At 40.5% G+C, this 14,923-nt stretch overlaps 2 protein-coding genes across 14 annotated transcripts in view; one reads left to right on the plus strand and one right to left on the minus strand.

The window, feature by feature from the left end:
- The first annotated feature begins 332 nt into the window (after nucleotides 1-332).
- Nucleotides 333-3,495, plus strand: insm2 (INSM transcriptional repressor 2). The gene has a single exon (XM_062968288.1). It carries the CDS (start codon nucleotides 390-392, stop codon nucleotides 1,584-1,586), a length of 1,197 nt encoding a protein of 398 aa, XP_062824358.1. The 5' UTR covers nucleotides 333-389; the 3' UTR covers nucleotides 1,587-3,495.
- A 1,191-nt stretch (nucleotides 3,496-4,686) lies between these two features.
- Nucleotides 4,687-14,923, minus strand: part of ralgapa1 (Ral GTPase activating protein catalytic subunit alpha 1) — a 192,050-nt gene continuing 181,813 nt past the window's right edge. For 4 of the 13 annotated variants that reach the window (XM_062968276.1, XM_062968272.1, XM_062968282.1 and 1 more), the window contains one exon: nucleotides 6,486-8,487. In XM_062968276.1, coding sequence (XP_062824346.1) covers nucleotides 8,279-8,487 — 209 coding nt within the window. In that variant the 3' untranslated portion in view covers nucleotides 6,486-8,278. Of the gene's footprint in view, nucleotides 5,867-6,485; nucleotides 8,488-8,736; nucleotides 11,021-14,923 lie in introns of those variants that run through there. The other 9 variants (XM_062968274.1, XM_062968285.1, XM_062968283.1 and 6 more) reach the window with 7 other exon arrangements.

The following is a 14,923-nucleotide window of genomic DNA, read 5'->3' on the forward strand; positions in this document are numbered from 1 at the left end:
GTAGTTTGGCGAGGCACTAGCTCTCTTTGGCAGAACTTGTGGCACTACAACTCCTATAGCCTTGAGCCATGCAGTTAAAGTGGTGTCAAATCCCATCCATTCTATTTTTGGTCCTGAGGTAAACTTAGACCTTAGCCTCCCCCATCCCGCCCCGCCCACCCCGCCCCCAACTCGGTTGACCGTTAACTGGTCACGTGCCCCTCCCCCGCGAGCTCGGATTCTCCCGCCTTTTCCATCCCGCTCTCTTCCTCCCTTCTCCTGATTGGTCGCCTGGGGCCCTGAGGGGGCGGGGCGGGGCGACGCGCGGGCCTCCCCAGCGGCGCCTGAGGTATAAAAGGCCCCTTGGGGCAGCGAGGGAAGCGCAGTCTGTCACGGTGTCTTCTCGGAAAATGCCTCGGGGTTTCCTGGTGAAGCGGAGCCGGAGGCCTGGGGGCTGCTACCGGGTGCGCCCTGGAGACAGCACCCCTCTGGAGGACCCTCGGAGGGAGGAAGAGGAGAAGCCTCGGGAGGCGCCTCAGCTGGAGTCTCCTTTGGCGGCCGCTTGGAGCGCGGGAAACTCACCCGAGGCCGCTGTGGAGGAGGAGCCCAAGCCCCCGGAGAAGCCGCCGCTGGAGGAGGAGGAGAAGCCGCCTCTGCTCCCTCGCACGCCGCTGCCCTTCCCGCTGCCCTTGCCTTCCTCCCTGAAGCGGCCCCCGCGGCCCAAGAAGCCCAAGGCGGCGCGCAAGCTGAGCTTCGCCGACGAAGTGACCACTTCCCCGGTGCTGGGGCTGCGCATCAAGGCAGCCACGGAGGGGGCGGAGGAGGGCTCTCGCCGGCTGCTCTCCTCGCGGGGCGGTTTCGTGTGCCAGCTGTGCAAGGAGCCCTACGCCGACCCCCTGGCGCTGGCCCAGCACCGCTGCTCCCGCATCGTGCGCGTCGAGTACCGCTGCCCCGAGTGCCACAAGGTCTTCAGCTGCCCGGCCAACCTGGCCTCGCACCGCCGCTGGCACAAGCCCCGCCCGACGGCGCAAGCCGCCGCCGTTCAAGGCAAGGAGAACAGCCGGGATCAGCACCACGGAGCCGGGATCAGCACCGCGGACAGCGGCGGCGCCTGCTGCAGAGGGGAAGCCTCCGAGAGCGGCTCGGCGGCGGCTCCTCCCGGAGGGGAGCTCTTCCTCTGCCCCTACTGCCACAAAGCCTTCCGGCGGCAGGCGTACCTGCGCAAACACCTGGGCACTCACCAAGTCGGCGGCCCCTCTGCCTCCTCTTCCTCCTCCTCCTCCTCTTCCTACAGTCCTCAGCCTCAGCAGATCAGCTTCCCTTGCCACTTGTGCGGGGCGCACTTCCCCTCGGCGGACATCAGGGACAAGCACCGGCTCTGGCACGCCGTGCGGGAGGAGCTGCTCCTGCCTTTGGGGCCGCCCGAAACCCACATCGCTGAGCAGCAGCCCCAGCCCCACCACCACCAGCAGCAGATCTTCTCCTGCAAGCACTGCCCCTCCACTTTCTTCAGCTCGCCGGGGCTCACCCGGCACATCAACAAGTGCCACCCGTCCGAGCACAGGCAGGTCCTCCTCCTGCAGATGCCTCTCCGACCGGGATGCTGAAGACTTGGGCGGAAAAGAACTACCAAATGCAAGGCTTGCAAGCAGGACCATAGCCAGAAAAATATTTCGGGGGGAGGGGGGAAGGGAGGGGAGTTGAAACTTTTTAAAGAGTAGTTCCATAACTCAAAACTAATCTAGAAATCAGGCTCCATCAATAAACTTCAGTGGACACTCAAGACAGATAAACTTCAGTGGACACTCATGGGGATTTGGTTAATCAGTAAAAATTCATGAGTAAACCAGGTTTTGTTTTAAACCTGAAAAATTTCGGGGGGGGGGAGGGGGGTTGAACACCTAACTCCCCTTGGTTACAGCCCTGCTTGGAAGTCCTCCTCCCTTGGAAGCATTCCTTTAACTCGTCCGCCTCCCCCTTTCGCCCCGTAGCCTTGTCCTTCTTTCACTGCCTGAGCACCAAGTCCAAAATACCCGATGGCCGCCTGTTTGCTCATGCCCGGTGTAGATGCACCTCTTTTCTACTCTAGGTACACATAGGGTGCATTTAGAGCAGGCATGGGCAAACTCTGACCCTCTGGGTGTTTTGGACTTCAACTCAGGTGGCCTTCTGTGTGTCTGGCGCATCTAGAATGATTGCAGTTTCACACCTGCCCTTGCTCAATGCTGCGGGATCCTGGGTGTGATACCAGTACTCTTTGGCAGAGGAGGTTAAAGATCACGTCAAACCGCTACTTCCAAGATTCCATAGCAAAGTAGCCAGGCTGCAATTATTCTATAGCAGGAATGGACAAACTTTGGCCCTCCAGGTGCTTTGGATTTCAACTCCCACAATTCCTAACAGGCTGTTAGGAATTGTGGGAGTTAAAATCCAAAACACCTGGAGAGCCAAAGTTTGCCCATGCCTGTTCTACAGTGTAGGTCAGGCATGAGCAAACTTCGGCTTTTAGGAATTGTGAGAGTTGAAGTACTAAACACCTGGAAGGCCGAAGTTTGCTCATGCCTAGTGTAGATGCATCTCTTTTCAACTCTAGGTCAACATAGGGTGCGTGTAGAAAGAATGCAATTTGACTCCTCTTTAACTGCCATGCGTCAGTGCTATGGAATCCTAGAATTTAAGTTATTTTACAAGGTATTTTAGCTTCCCTGCCAAAGAGTGCTTGCCAAACTATAACTCCCAGGATTCTACAGCACTCAGCTGTGGCAGTAAAAGGGGCCTCCAACTGCATTCATTCTACAATGTATCTCAGGCATGGTCCTCCAGGTGTTTTGGATTTCAACTCCCACAATTCCTAGCAGCCGGCCTGGTATAGATGCACCTCAAGTTCGAAGAGCACAGCCAAAGTGAATTAATACTTTTAAAAGAGCCGTGCCAAATGGGTTTTTATTAATGATCATAAATTGTCCTTGCTGCCTTATAGAGGGGTTAGAATGAGGAGTACATTATGTAAAACTTCCCTTCTGCTGAAATTGTTTCAGCAAAACCATATGCTTTAGGGAGAAGGTACCCCTTCCACCTTAAGACTTAAAAACTACCCTGCATTGAGAAAGAAATTTTTTATGTGCGCTTAATATTACAGTATAGCCAAACCTAGAGCCATCTGTGTGCCTAACTTGTGTAAGTTGCCGGGGAAGAGTGGGACCTAGACAATGTTCATTCTATTTATTCCTGTACCTGGGATTAAAGTATATCCCAACACTTATTAACAACACCAGAGGGGGGAGAACGAGACAGTCTTTATATATTTAATTGCTGGAAACTGCTTCCCCAGCTTCTGGTTTTAAAACATTTAATTTGCCGTGAAGTGTTTATTTGTTGTACCCTGTATTGCAATATAGTCAGATATTAGTAGCAAGTCAGCATCTCATCCTGTCAAACCCTTACAAGTGCTTCTTCTTCTGTCTGCTCTTGCTCATTACTGGCTATTAAATTCTGGATTGGTGATGGTTTTTTTAATTCCTTGTGGTTATTTTACATGTTTTTTAAGTATCTTGTGTGGAATTCACTTAGACTATAAAAATACAAATGGTAAAAAGGTGTGCTCTCCACACAGATATGGGGAGTTCAAATTTGCCATGTCCAATCAGGTTCAGAGTGAGTCAATGGGTTTAGGCTTTTCATGAACAAACATTCCCATTCTACACAGCAAATTGTTGATGAAACCAAAGATGATTTTAACTACAGCTTGCAAGATAGCATAGGTTTCATTATCTTTATTTAAACTTGTTCAGTAAATAGCCATGCAGGGAATCAAAGTGGTCAGTGTACTGAACTTTATTGAGTTGAAATGATTTTCTGTTGCTGAGATTAAGAAAAGTCAGCTTTTTGGAGATTCTGATAGCCAGGACTACATGTTCTAAATTCTTCACTGATGCATTTTCAAGAAGTCCATTCTAAATTTGATGATAATTTTTATAGATCAATTTTGCACGTGTATAAAGACGCTGTTCAATGAAGCGCAGTGGTCAAGCACAACTCCGTTTTACTTCACGTTTACTTATTTCCCAAGATAATTTGCCCATGACTTCTACATATAATTTATAAGAACTAAGATGAGGAATATTTTAGGTGAAATTTTATTCATTTTGCACATAAAATGCTTTTCAATGAATTGCATATAATTTATCCATGTTATTTTGACACTACCATACCACCTGAAAAACGACTTCTACATATAATTTAAAAGCAGTAAGCTGAGGAATATTTTTCAGCTGAATTGTTTTAAACAACACTTCTTTCAGATAATGTTCTGGAAGTTATTTTTTGCACTGTAAGCTGTACAATGTAGGTATTTGTTCTGAATTTAGTTTTACAAACACACAAGAAAGCAATTTTCACAGATTTTTTTTGGCTTGTTAAAAGATTGTTTAAAGGCTTGTTAAAAGATGTTTTCAGCACAAAGTAAATAGTTTACTTTGTACAGCTTTATTAAGCTGGTTAATCAAAATTATTAAACAGTACTAAAGAAAGTGAACTAACCAAGTCATCTGTGAACAAAATTGTTTTAAGTGAAAAAGATTAGTGCAGGGGCTTTGCAATTTTACAACCAAATGATCAGCTATTTATTTCATAGCTGTCTTCTGCTTTTCTTTACATCAAGGAGGTTTGTGCAAATCGGCACTTGTAGAATACAGAACACACAGAAAGTGGTAAGAATAGTTTTATTGTATTATTAAATAGCATGTCTTTTCTTCAACCATTACAAATCTGTATATACTACACGGTGAACAAAAACATCAATATATATTTCTATAGTTGCCCGGGTGAAGGCAGATATTTACACATGCAGTTAGTACCGGTGCCATGCTACATTTTGTTAGAGCAGAATATGGCAAACAATGCAGCTGTATTTCTTCTTCGGTATGAAAATACGTTTGGGGGATAGTGGGAATTTGGAGTGGAATGTGTTAGCGTATAAGTTGGCCGCTACAAGGGCATAATCCCTTTCCTCCCTGTAACCGACACAGCTTGGAGCAAATGATTGACATGGCAAAGTGCTTGAAAAATATATGTGTGAGTGTGTATGTGTGTTTATCTTACAGCTAGATTAATGGACAGTTTCACTTTTTGGAAAAGGAAGGCTGACTGTAGCCATAAGTCCCAAGAGGAAAGCAAATAACTGCAAGGGAGTAGAAAGCACTTCAGCACGAGTACTTCAGCTGCTCTGTCCAGCAGTGAATGACAATACCAGAGGTGATGATGCTTACTTGAAAGGATTTTTATCCTTCATACATACACACATACTCTGTACGTAATTCTGAGTGTTCTAGTGAGCCTTGCAGAGGACTTCAGAAATGTCTTGTCATTTGAAAAATGGTACATTTTTATTATTGAAAGGGTTGCACAATAAATAAGACTGGAACATGCCTGCAGTCTCCAGCTCCAGGGTGGCTAGCAATCACTCCTAAAGGTTAAAACAGAGTGGTTACCTAACAGCTGAACATATCTCAAAGAAAAAAATTAAAAAGTGCAAAAAAAGGGAACCTGCACTGGCAAAGTATGGCAGCAGGAAGTTTGATAAAAAAATATTCTAACGAAAGCTAAAATATTTTTAGTTTGAAATAAAATTTCCATATCATTCTCTAAAATTAACATAAGAATGGAGGAATATAGAACAAATATTCAGCATAGCGAGTCTGATTCCAAGGGCGTACTGGCTTTAGAATTGTGCCCTGTTCTCAGGTCTTGTTTGCTGAGCCAGAGGATCGCCGCAGCTTCATAGACATGCGACTCTTGCTAGACCGGGGTGAAATGGGGAAGGCTAGATCGGGCCCGTCCATCTGCGCTGCTGCTGGAGCTTCGGACGCCTGAGTCTCTGGGTAGGAGCCTACCAAAAAAAAAAAAAAAAAAAAAAAAAAGGAAAAAAAGTCCATAAACATTAGTTCAACCTGCTAAAGTAAATGATTAGGAAAGATCAAGCCCCAAGGAAATAGCTGCCCTTTTGTTGTTTGATGCAGAAATAAAAATGCTAGTTCAACTGCCAGGAGAAACAACAAACCCACTGCATTCTATGAAGTCAGAGAAAGGCAATGGCTAAAGAGTAGTCCAACTCTATGCTCCAAAGGAACTAGTTGGTAACAATAATGCAAGAGGGCTGGGAAGGCACTAAAAAGGCTTCAGGGTGGCAACTATTTCCTGTTCTATACTCTTGACACACAAATTCCTATTGGATTCAACAGGGCTGAAGCATGCTAGCTGAATGCACTACATGATATGTTTTCTTTGTAAAAGGAACAAGATGAATTTGGGAGGAATCCTGATTCATACACCAAAGCAGAACGGCTTCCAGTACATAGGACCAAAAGATAAAGGGGCAAGAACAGCAGCACGGGAATCACCCTGCCAATGTTTCTGCAGTGACAAAAATTTATATGAGACGTGGAATAGATCAGCATTTATTTATAACCACAACCAGTCCTTTGAGTTATATACAAATCTTAGTTCTCAGAAAGAAAATGCATTGTTTGCTTTGTTTTAGCTGCTAAAATAGGTTGGAGAATACAAAATGAATACTTTCATAGAAGTAGAAATAGCACCATTTCATTTGTTTTTAAAAATGAGATGGTACCAATAGTAGGAGAGATTTATATCATCTACCTATGAACTTGTATACTGCCAATTCTATCCTTGCTTTCAGATCCTTTTAATTACACTTTCAGGGGCACTGTACTATTTCCCTGTGCCAAAAAGCATGAATGGGGATTTTTAGTTTCCAGGACAAATGGATTCCCGCTTTAGATACTAGTATTTACAACTGTAGTGTTACCCCCTTCCCCTTATCCATGAATTCAATATGCACGACTTCACTTACCCAAACTAAAAAAAAAAATCCCTTCAGCTCCCACGATTCCTAACTGCTAGTAAACTGGTTAGGATTTCTGGGAGATGATGTCCAAAACAACAGGAGGACCAAAAGTTAGGAACCATTGCTCTAGGTCTTTCATTGTGATTCTATGCCATACTTCCAATTCAAGTACAGTAAAAACATATGGCTTGATATTATCCAGGATTTCAGTTAACTTCACGTGTGACTTGAAACATATCCCCTGTGGACATGGGGTTAGTATTTTACCTCTACTATTTTCCTGAATCTTGTTTTTCAACAGTGGAACATGTGACAATTCCACAATTAAATACATAATCCATTCTTAGAATCAAATGAATCCACATTTTGATACTAAGTGTACATTCTGACACAAAACCAATTGTTTTGAATGGATCTTATGGTCACATACATATTACCGTGAGATTTTATGTAAAGTGCAGCTGGGATCAGTAGGCCACATTTGTTCAGTACTGTCTGTCAGGGATTGTCCATACTGCATACAGTATTTAAAGTAAAATATTTTCTTCCATGTGCTCAGCTGTTACAAAACCAATCAGCACATCTTTGCTTAAGAACTGGTTTAACTGATCCACAAGCCAGATTCAAACATTGGAAGTTGCTAATTTTGACTTGCTACCATTGCACTGTGCACTGTATGAAATTGTGTTCTAAAGGGTCCCCTAATTTTCAGAGGTCACTTCAGAACTGAAGCTGCAATGGAAAGCCTCACCCAGAAAAGATTTCTGATACATAACACAGTGGGCTCCATATATGAAGTCTGGATGCCATATCATTATGTATGAATACAAGTTTATAAAAATGCTTCTGAAACAAATTAATTTTCTTTTTGGCTATAAAGTCTAGTTTAAAATGATATATTTTCATAAGGAATATCTAGTATTACTACTGTTTAATGAAAAATACTTAAACACAGAAACTCGCTTTAAGAAAACACTTTCACTAACCTTGTAGTAACACAAAATCTACCTTAATGCCTGGACTCCTCCTGGAGGCAAATAAATCTCAGGAAACATTTCTTGCTTTCATTCTGCTAGATTTCCTAAAGAGGTTACTGCAAGCTATGATGGCTGGGTCAGAAGTCTAATACTGCTTTTAACAGCACACTGCCACAAGCCTGATCTAATAACTCAAATGCTATTGTGTCTGCTTTGGCCAAACGTTCTCTGTTAACTGGCAAAATCCCTCACTTTCCTCTCCAAATGGGGATGTTTCTCTTTATGATCCAGGCTGAGCAGCTCCAAACAATCTACAGAGGAATGATAGTGATAGCAGAATATTTATTGTAGCTTTTGGAAAAAACGAAACAGCCCTTTTCCACACAGGAAAATGCTGTGTGTGGTGTGCATTTTTTTTAAACCCATACCCCCCTGCATAAACAAACACTCAGAAATTCTATCTTGTTCTACTTTTACAAGGAATTAAAGCAGTCCAAATGGTGGGGTAGGTAGAGCGTAAAAAGTAACCGTTGGTGCTCTGCACAGCATACCATTCACAGCTAGCGTGAAAGACCTTCCGTTTCAAGCCTTTGCCCTTTACCTTGAAGTGGCCCATGCTTTCTAGTGGTGGCTTGGGAAGGAGAAGAAATATCACACCATTTCTTTCTTTGTTGAGAATGAAGAAGTGATGAAGGAGAGGTGGAGAGAAGTGAGGAAAAGGGAAGAAAGATAAAAAGATAACAGGTGTGAGACATGAAACACGAACAGCAGAGGTTGGAGGGCATTTACAGATGAGTACAGAAAAAGAGAAAGTTAGAATTTTTTATGTCGCTGACGTGCATGCTGAAGGTTAAAGAGGGATGCATTAGTAGTCAAAAATGAACCAACAGCTCAACACTCAGGATGAATACTCACCGACTATAGGTTACCCCCAAAAATCCAAACAAAAAAAAGGGAAAAAGAAGATGTGTATAAAAATAGTTCTGATCCAACAGCCTCATTGCTATAAATAAGATATAACATTATGATAAAAATATAATTCACTCATTTTGATTAAAAAACCCCTAGGATAAAATATTACCATGACAACAGCTAGTGTAGATAAACAACAATTTCTCTAAGTTTAATGAAATAAATGAAGTTATTTTTAAAATTATGCCTATTCTCTTAGTTCAAAACATATTCCACTGAGAACATTCAACAGTAAAAATCACCAACTTGCAAAAGAACTATAAATGCTAGATATAAATGCTAAATATTTATATTTAGAATATATTTAGTGCTTGTGAAAACAGCAGCTTGATAAACCAGGGGTATAAGTGCAGAATAAGTCTATGTATGTTCATAGGAAACAAAATCAATTAGCATTTGGGGTGTGTATGTGTAGGATTGCAGAGCAGTGCAATTTTAAGTTTTATATGATAACAATGGACATGTGATTTATCTAGTAACTAATTTTTTCCATAATTTTAATTTCATATGTAATCTATTTGGATTTGTTAAATATGTCAATGTATTACAATTAACATGCAAAAAATGTTCACTGTAATCCAAAAATCAGATATAAAAGTATTGCAGCTACTATTAAAAATAGTAATAAACAAATAACCTACATATATTTAGGCTGGTATCTTGTTCAATATTTATGAAATAGTAAACTGGATGTACAATTTTGTAATTGTTGGGGATTCACATTTATTGGACACAAACTCCAAATCCTACTTTTTCAGCCTGGCAGTGCCCCAATAGAGGATGTTCAAAGTGTTGCAGGTCTTAGTATTGCTCTCTTAGTCATGGAGTGCTTCAAGGCAAGCAGTTGTGGAAGGACTCCAGAGGTTCTCTCCACCCCCCCTTCGCCTTCGCCCCCCCCCTCCATAACACCTTGGAAATCCTTCAGTTGGGGTGCTGCAAAACTGAAAAATAAAGAGTTTTGGGGTGTGGCACTGTCAGATGTAATTATTTCATACTTGCAAGTATAATCTTCCTGACTATGCAGGATCTTGGCCAAAAAACTCCCTATTAATAAATATGAAGAATTAAAGAGCTTACATTTTAGGGACATGGTTTATATAGGTCAGATCCAAACTATTTGGAAGATTGTATCTCCCTGCCTGGATTCAGAGATCCTTAGGAGAGGTCCTTCTCTCAGTCCCACCACCAAGGGAGACTGGCTGCCTCCTTGTTATCCTTCCACCGGCAAGCTGAAACCATTTTAGTCAGGAAGGATTTTAAGCAGAAAGTTTTAAAGAATGGGACAAGAAGTTCTACATGGGGTTAGTTATTTTTAACAGTTATTTTATTTGTTTTGATAACTGCTTTAATAATTGTAATATTTAATTCTATTTTAATATTTGCATTTTGTAGGTTTTTTACAATGAATAGTTTTTAAGGCTGTGAGGCACTTTGGGTCCCAGTAAGGGGAGAAAAGTGGGGTACTACTACTATGAATTTTGTAAAATAACAAATTGGTTAGATTTTGTGGCTGATATAGATTTCGGTAATTTACTGATGTATGTGGATGACTGAAGGAGTCTATATAAGGTAAAAGATTTTAGCAGTTTAGTTGTTCTTAAGAAACACTTTGAAGGTTTTGAACACATTTTTTAGATTTACAAAGTACAGAAAAGAAGAATTATTTAACTTCATGCCTAATTTAAGCCACTGACTGTCAGAATTTGGGTCACCAAATTTGTTATGCTGATCTCTCTCTCCCAACAACTGTTTTGGGAGGAAGAGGAGACCATGCTATCTTTGATCAGAAACAGAACAGCAGAAAATCTCCAAAGTATCTTCTACCATTAATTATGTTCAAAGATGACAAGGACATGGGACTCCAATCCAACACCCTTGCAACATGGGTGGATCCAAAAGTATCCATCCATGAGCAAAAGGACCTCTTCTATTTGCAGGAGCACGCCTCTCCCCTTTATGGAAATGGGAGAGATCTCAAAGAATCTTCCATAACTAGTAGCAGAAAAAGATAATTCCCTGCTTCAAACAGAAATCCTCAAACTAACCTTCATTTTTTTCCTGGTGTTTCTATAACCCTCTGGGGGAAAGAGAATCAGGATCTGACAGCACCCATTCTATGTGTAGAATCCCAATTATACAAATCTCAAAAAATGCTCATACAGATATACCTCAGTTAAGGAAGTAGATGTGTTCCTGGGCATTACTTCTTTAACAGAAAATTTGGTATCTGAGGTAAAAAATAACATGAAAGAATAGGGATATTTTCCTGCACAACAAAAAAGACGAGCAGTCCAACATGTTTCAACAAACGTTTTATCCAAAGCTAACAATATACACATAGAAGATGAAATAACCAGGTCAGGTAAGCCTTGCATAAATATATAAACACTTTAAATGAGAGACAACTTGTGAGCTTCTTCCGAAATAAATCCAGGGGTGACTTCTCCTTCACCACCCTTCACTAACTTTAATATTTCCAGTTTGGTGGCAAGTTATTGATGATTCATTAACATGTAGGGTAAGCTGGCAAGAGCAGTTTATCTACTTTCCTCTCTTTTGTGTTTATGCATGCTCAATAATGGATTTTGAAGGCAGTGGCTGTTCATCTTCTCTGTTGTAGGTAGGTACACAGGGTTGGCTAAAGTAGAAAGCCAATATTTTCCAGCTTGTAATATTTACTGCAGACATACTGCTGCAAAGCAACACCAACATCCTGTGTTTTTGGACCACTCCTTCTTTTTATTCCTAATGCTGATGCTCCTAAGGAAAAAAATCCTGCTAGACAGAGGGTTAGGAGGAAAAGTGGGGCAATATAGATGTAAAAAGGAGCTTCTTTTGTTCAAAGGCTTTGTTAACAGAGATAGGCCTGTATACTAGCCAATTTTTGTTTCTATTATCATCTGCTAGCTTGGTGATGTGCTTTAAAAAGGAACTGTTAAAATATTTAATTTTTTCAGCATGAAATAATCAAAGGAGGGACCATTCCCTTTAATTAAGAAAGGAACTGAAACAAACTAACTATAATAGATGAATTTTTAACTTGTGGTCCATAGACCGCTAAGAAATCCTTGGATCAGCTTTAAGGGTGTCCATTAACCTAGGACATTTTAACCCTTTGATTTCCTCCCCGACATTTTGAAAACTGCCTTTATGTACAGTTTTCTTGAGGGATGTGTATGATAACTTACATGAGATTTTCAAAGGGGTCCATACCTCACCCCCTCTCCAGATTTAAGAACTGGTAGTACAGTACATCCCTACTTAGAGTAATATAAGCTGTAGGTCAGCATGGTGTAGTGGGCTGAGCACTGGATAAAAACTGGTTGAAATTCTGATTTGGCCATGTTGACTTGGGAAAATCACATTGTCTAAGCTTCAGAGAAAGGAGGTAAACACTCTCTGAACAAGAAAACCACAAGGAAGATTTGTTTTAAGGTCAGAAAAGCTTTGAAGGCAGACAACAACAAGCTGTAGGGGTATATTTCAGAGGATGGCAATGCCAAAATACTTCAGAGTATTACTTAAGAAAATCCCATGAAAATCATAGGATTGCCATAGGTTGACAGGTGAGTTGAAGGTATAGGCATGCGAGCACAGATGCATATATATCATTCTTATTGACCTAGCACAGCAAGGACAGATGAAACCAACAAGTTATATACAGAAGTAGTGTGGTCTTGCTAACCTGTAACTGGACTTGACAACTCTAGTAACATGACTCATGCAATCAAGTGGAGTTGCCAGGATTTCATAAACATTGTCCAAACTGGTGTGTTACACCAACATGTGTGTACATACAAATATGCATGTACCATGATTTGCATCCATGTTATCATGTTGTCATTCATTGCAAGACATTGATATATTACTGGAGCAGGACTGCATCCAGGTAAAGAAAGGACTGTTCTGCTCTGTACATATGCTCTTGCTATTAAAAAAAACCCTAAAAGTATTTTATGACGCAAAACAGAAGCAAGATCACAACTAGATGCACTTCAAGAAAAAAATATGGAAAACTAGAAAAACCTCCTTAGTAACAAATGTTACAAAAATTGGGGTGACACTGGGAGCAACATTGTAACTGTTACTTTTTCTGACTTGGGGATTAACTTTTGCCAGGATTTCATATGAAGGACAAGCATATTTTGACCATAGATCCAATAATGGCCATAGCTCCATGCTCTTTGTTCACCAACATCTGCCTTTTTGTGGAAGAAAACATACTTTTCTATCAGCTCCCCTCCCCCTGGCAGGTAAGAAAAACGCTCTTAAGACAAATTTAACAACAAATGACCCTCAGCTTTCATAGATGAGTCACTGCTGGATAATACTGGATAAAACAAATGTATTTTAAAATGTCATTTCAAATCCTGATAATTATTCAGAAGACATATATTTCTATAAGGATTAATCATGATAGACAGAAATATATTAGTTACATTTTGTATATTTCTGATGGCCAGGCATTAGTGAATCTGATGTCCTAAAGATATTCTGGACGTGTCCCAGTATTCCTGACCATTGGTTATGCTGGTTGGGATCAATTAGAGTTAAAAAGCAATGTACAGTGTTACCTCACTTATCGTGGGGGTTAAGTTACAGGACCACCCGCAATAAGTGAAAATCTGCGAAGTAGGGACGCTATATTTATTTTAATATTTATACATTATTTTAGTACACTATTTTAAGTCTTTATCAACCAATCATGTATTGATAAATCATCTCCTTCTCCTCCCATTGCTGCTTGGGCTCCTTTTTTCTCCCTTCATGTTCTCCTTCCTCCCTTCCTTAGGCTGTAAATTGTAATTTTTTATGATTTATAATATTCTTTTAAAGTTTATTGAAAAACCGCAAAACAGCGAATCCACGAAAAGTGAACCGCGATGTAGTGAGGGAACACTGTACAGATCCAATTCTGAAAAAAGGTTCCAGGCAGACCGATACAGTTTATATCTTGAAGTGTTCTTTCAAACTCTTCCAAAGAATAAGTTTAGAAGATACCAAAGTTCTCTATATTCCATTAAAAGAAAGTTGGTAAAATTTCGCTACAGCTCACACTAATCCTGCTGAATGCGATTAGGGCCTGATTTACAAGATGACTGTTGAACAGTCACTTATGTTCACAAACAGACCCCAGATTTTTTGTTATCTATTTTTCTCATTTTTAATGACTGATCTGTGATCATAATAAAATTGACTGCCTGGCACTTGAATGGCTGCTGTCAGAACAGATATTGTTAGGATATATGGGCTACTAGGGTGAGCATAATGGAAGTTTTCTTATTTCCATGCAATATGATATTGTTACCTTTTCATTGACAAGGTTTTTGGGTAACATGCTTAGAAGTTAAAATTATTTAAAATACATTGTCACTTAATCCATAAATGTATAGATATTGTTATCCTTCTTATCTATTTAATATGTTCACCTTATGAGAGCCTTCTCCAACCTAGTAACCTCCAGATGTTTTGGATTTGCAATCCCATCAGCACTAACCAGAATGATCAATGGTGAAGTAATGGTAATTTTAATTCATAACATCTGAAGTGTCCCAGACTGAGAATGCTGCCTTAAAAGCAATTAGGGAAAACATGAAAATATCAATGAAAATATAGCATGAAGCTGAAATCCCTTTCAAAAATAAAAGAATAAAAGGAAGGTTGTGCAAATATAAGTTAATGAACTGTAGTTGTAATTACAGTAGGGTCTCACTTATCCAAGCCTCGCTTATCCAAACCTCTGGATAATCCAAGCCATTTTTGTAGTCAATGTTTTCAATACATCGTGATATTTTGGTGCTAAATTCGTAAATACAGTAATTACTACGTAGCATTACTGCATATTGAACTACTTTTTCTGTCAAATTTGTTGTATAACATGATGTTTTGGTGCTTAATTTGTAAAATCATAACCTAATTTGATGTTTAATAGGCTTCTCCTTAATCTCTCCTTATTATCCAAGATATTCGCTTATCCAAGCTTCTGCCGGCCCGTTTAGCTTGGATAAGTGAGACTCTACTGTACTATAAGCTGATGTATGATTTTATTACTATGGAACTGAAAGAATGAGAAGTCTATTTTTTATCATGTAGATTGCTTTTAACAGTCAGAAGAGTCTGTCCACACAAA

This window comes from Anolis carolinensis, chromosome 1 (assembly GCF_035594765.1).
Source record: "Anolis carolinensis isolate JA03-04 chromosome 1, rAnoCar3.1.pri, whole genome shotgun sequence".
Lineage (NCBI taxonomy): Eukaryota > Metazoa > Chordata > Lepidosauria > Squamata > Dactyloidae > Anolis > Anolis carolinensis.

What these genes read in the sequence shown, in the direction of transcription:
- insm2 (XM_062968288.1), top strand. Translation starts at nt 390, where the DNA reads ATGCCTCGGGGTTTCCTGGTGAAGCGGAGCCGGAGGCCTGGGGGCTGC.